At 42.5% G+C, this 301-nt stretch overlaps 1 protein-coding gene across 1 annotated transcript in view; it reads left to right on the top strand.

The window, feature by feature from the left end:
• Nucleotides 1-301, top strand: part of LOC119592456 — a gene marked incomplete in the record, with an annotated part of 32,168 nt that overhangs the window by 25,107 nt on the left and 6,760 nt on the right. Inside the window, 1 exon segment of the mRNA XM_037941278.1 lies at nucleotides 44-237. Coding sequence (XP_037797206.1) covers nucleotides 44-237 — 194 coding nt within the window.

Raw genomic sequence — 301 nt, forward strand, 5'->3', positions numbered from 1 at the left:
CTTGATTCTGTGCTTAACATAGCCATTTCCGTTGTTCTTGTAGGCATGATCGAGAAAAACATCAGGAAGGGATGTGAAGAGCAGGAGATGGAGTTGCTTGTCATCGGTCTTCTGTTCGCAAGGCACGCAAGTCAAGAGGGTCGTCACATCTTCCCCTTATATTCTCAGTGGTTCAGCTCCCTCTTTGCAGCTGAGTCTACAAGCCCAGTCACTGATAAACAGTCATTTGTGTTCTTTGTGCGTGAATATGGATTTCCATGCTTTGTTCATTTTGATGTCATTATGTAAAAGCTTTTTAATT

The sequence above is a fragment of the Penaeus monodon genome, chromosome 30, assembly GCF_015228065.2.
Source record: "Penaeus monodon isolate SGIC_2016 chromosome 30, NSTDA_Pmon_1, whole genome shotgun sequence".
Taxonomy (NCBI): domain Eukaryota; kingdom Metazoa; phylum Arthropoda; class Malacostraca; order Decapoda; family Penaeidae; genus Penaeus; species Penaeus monodon.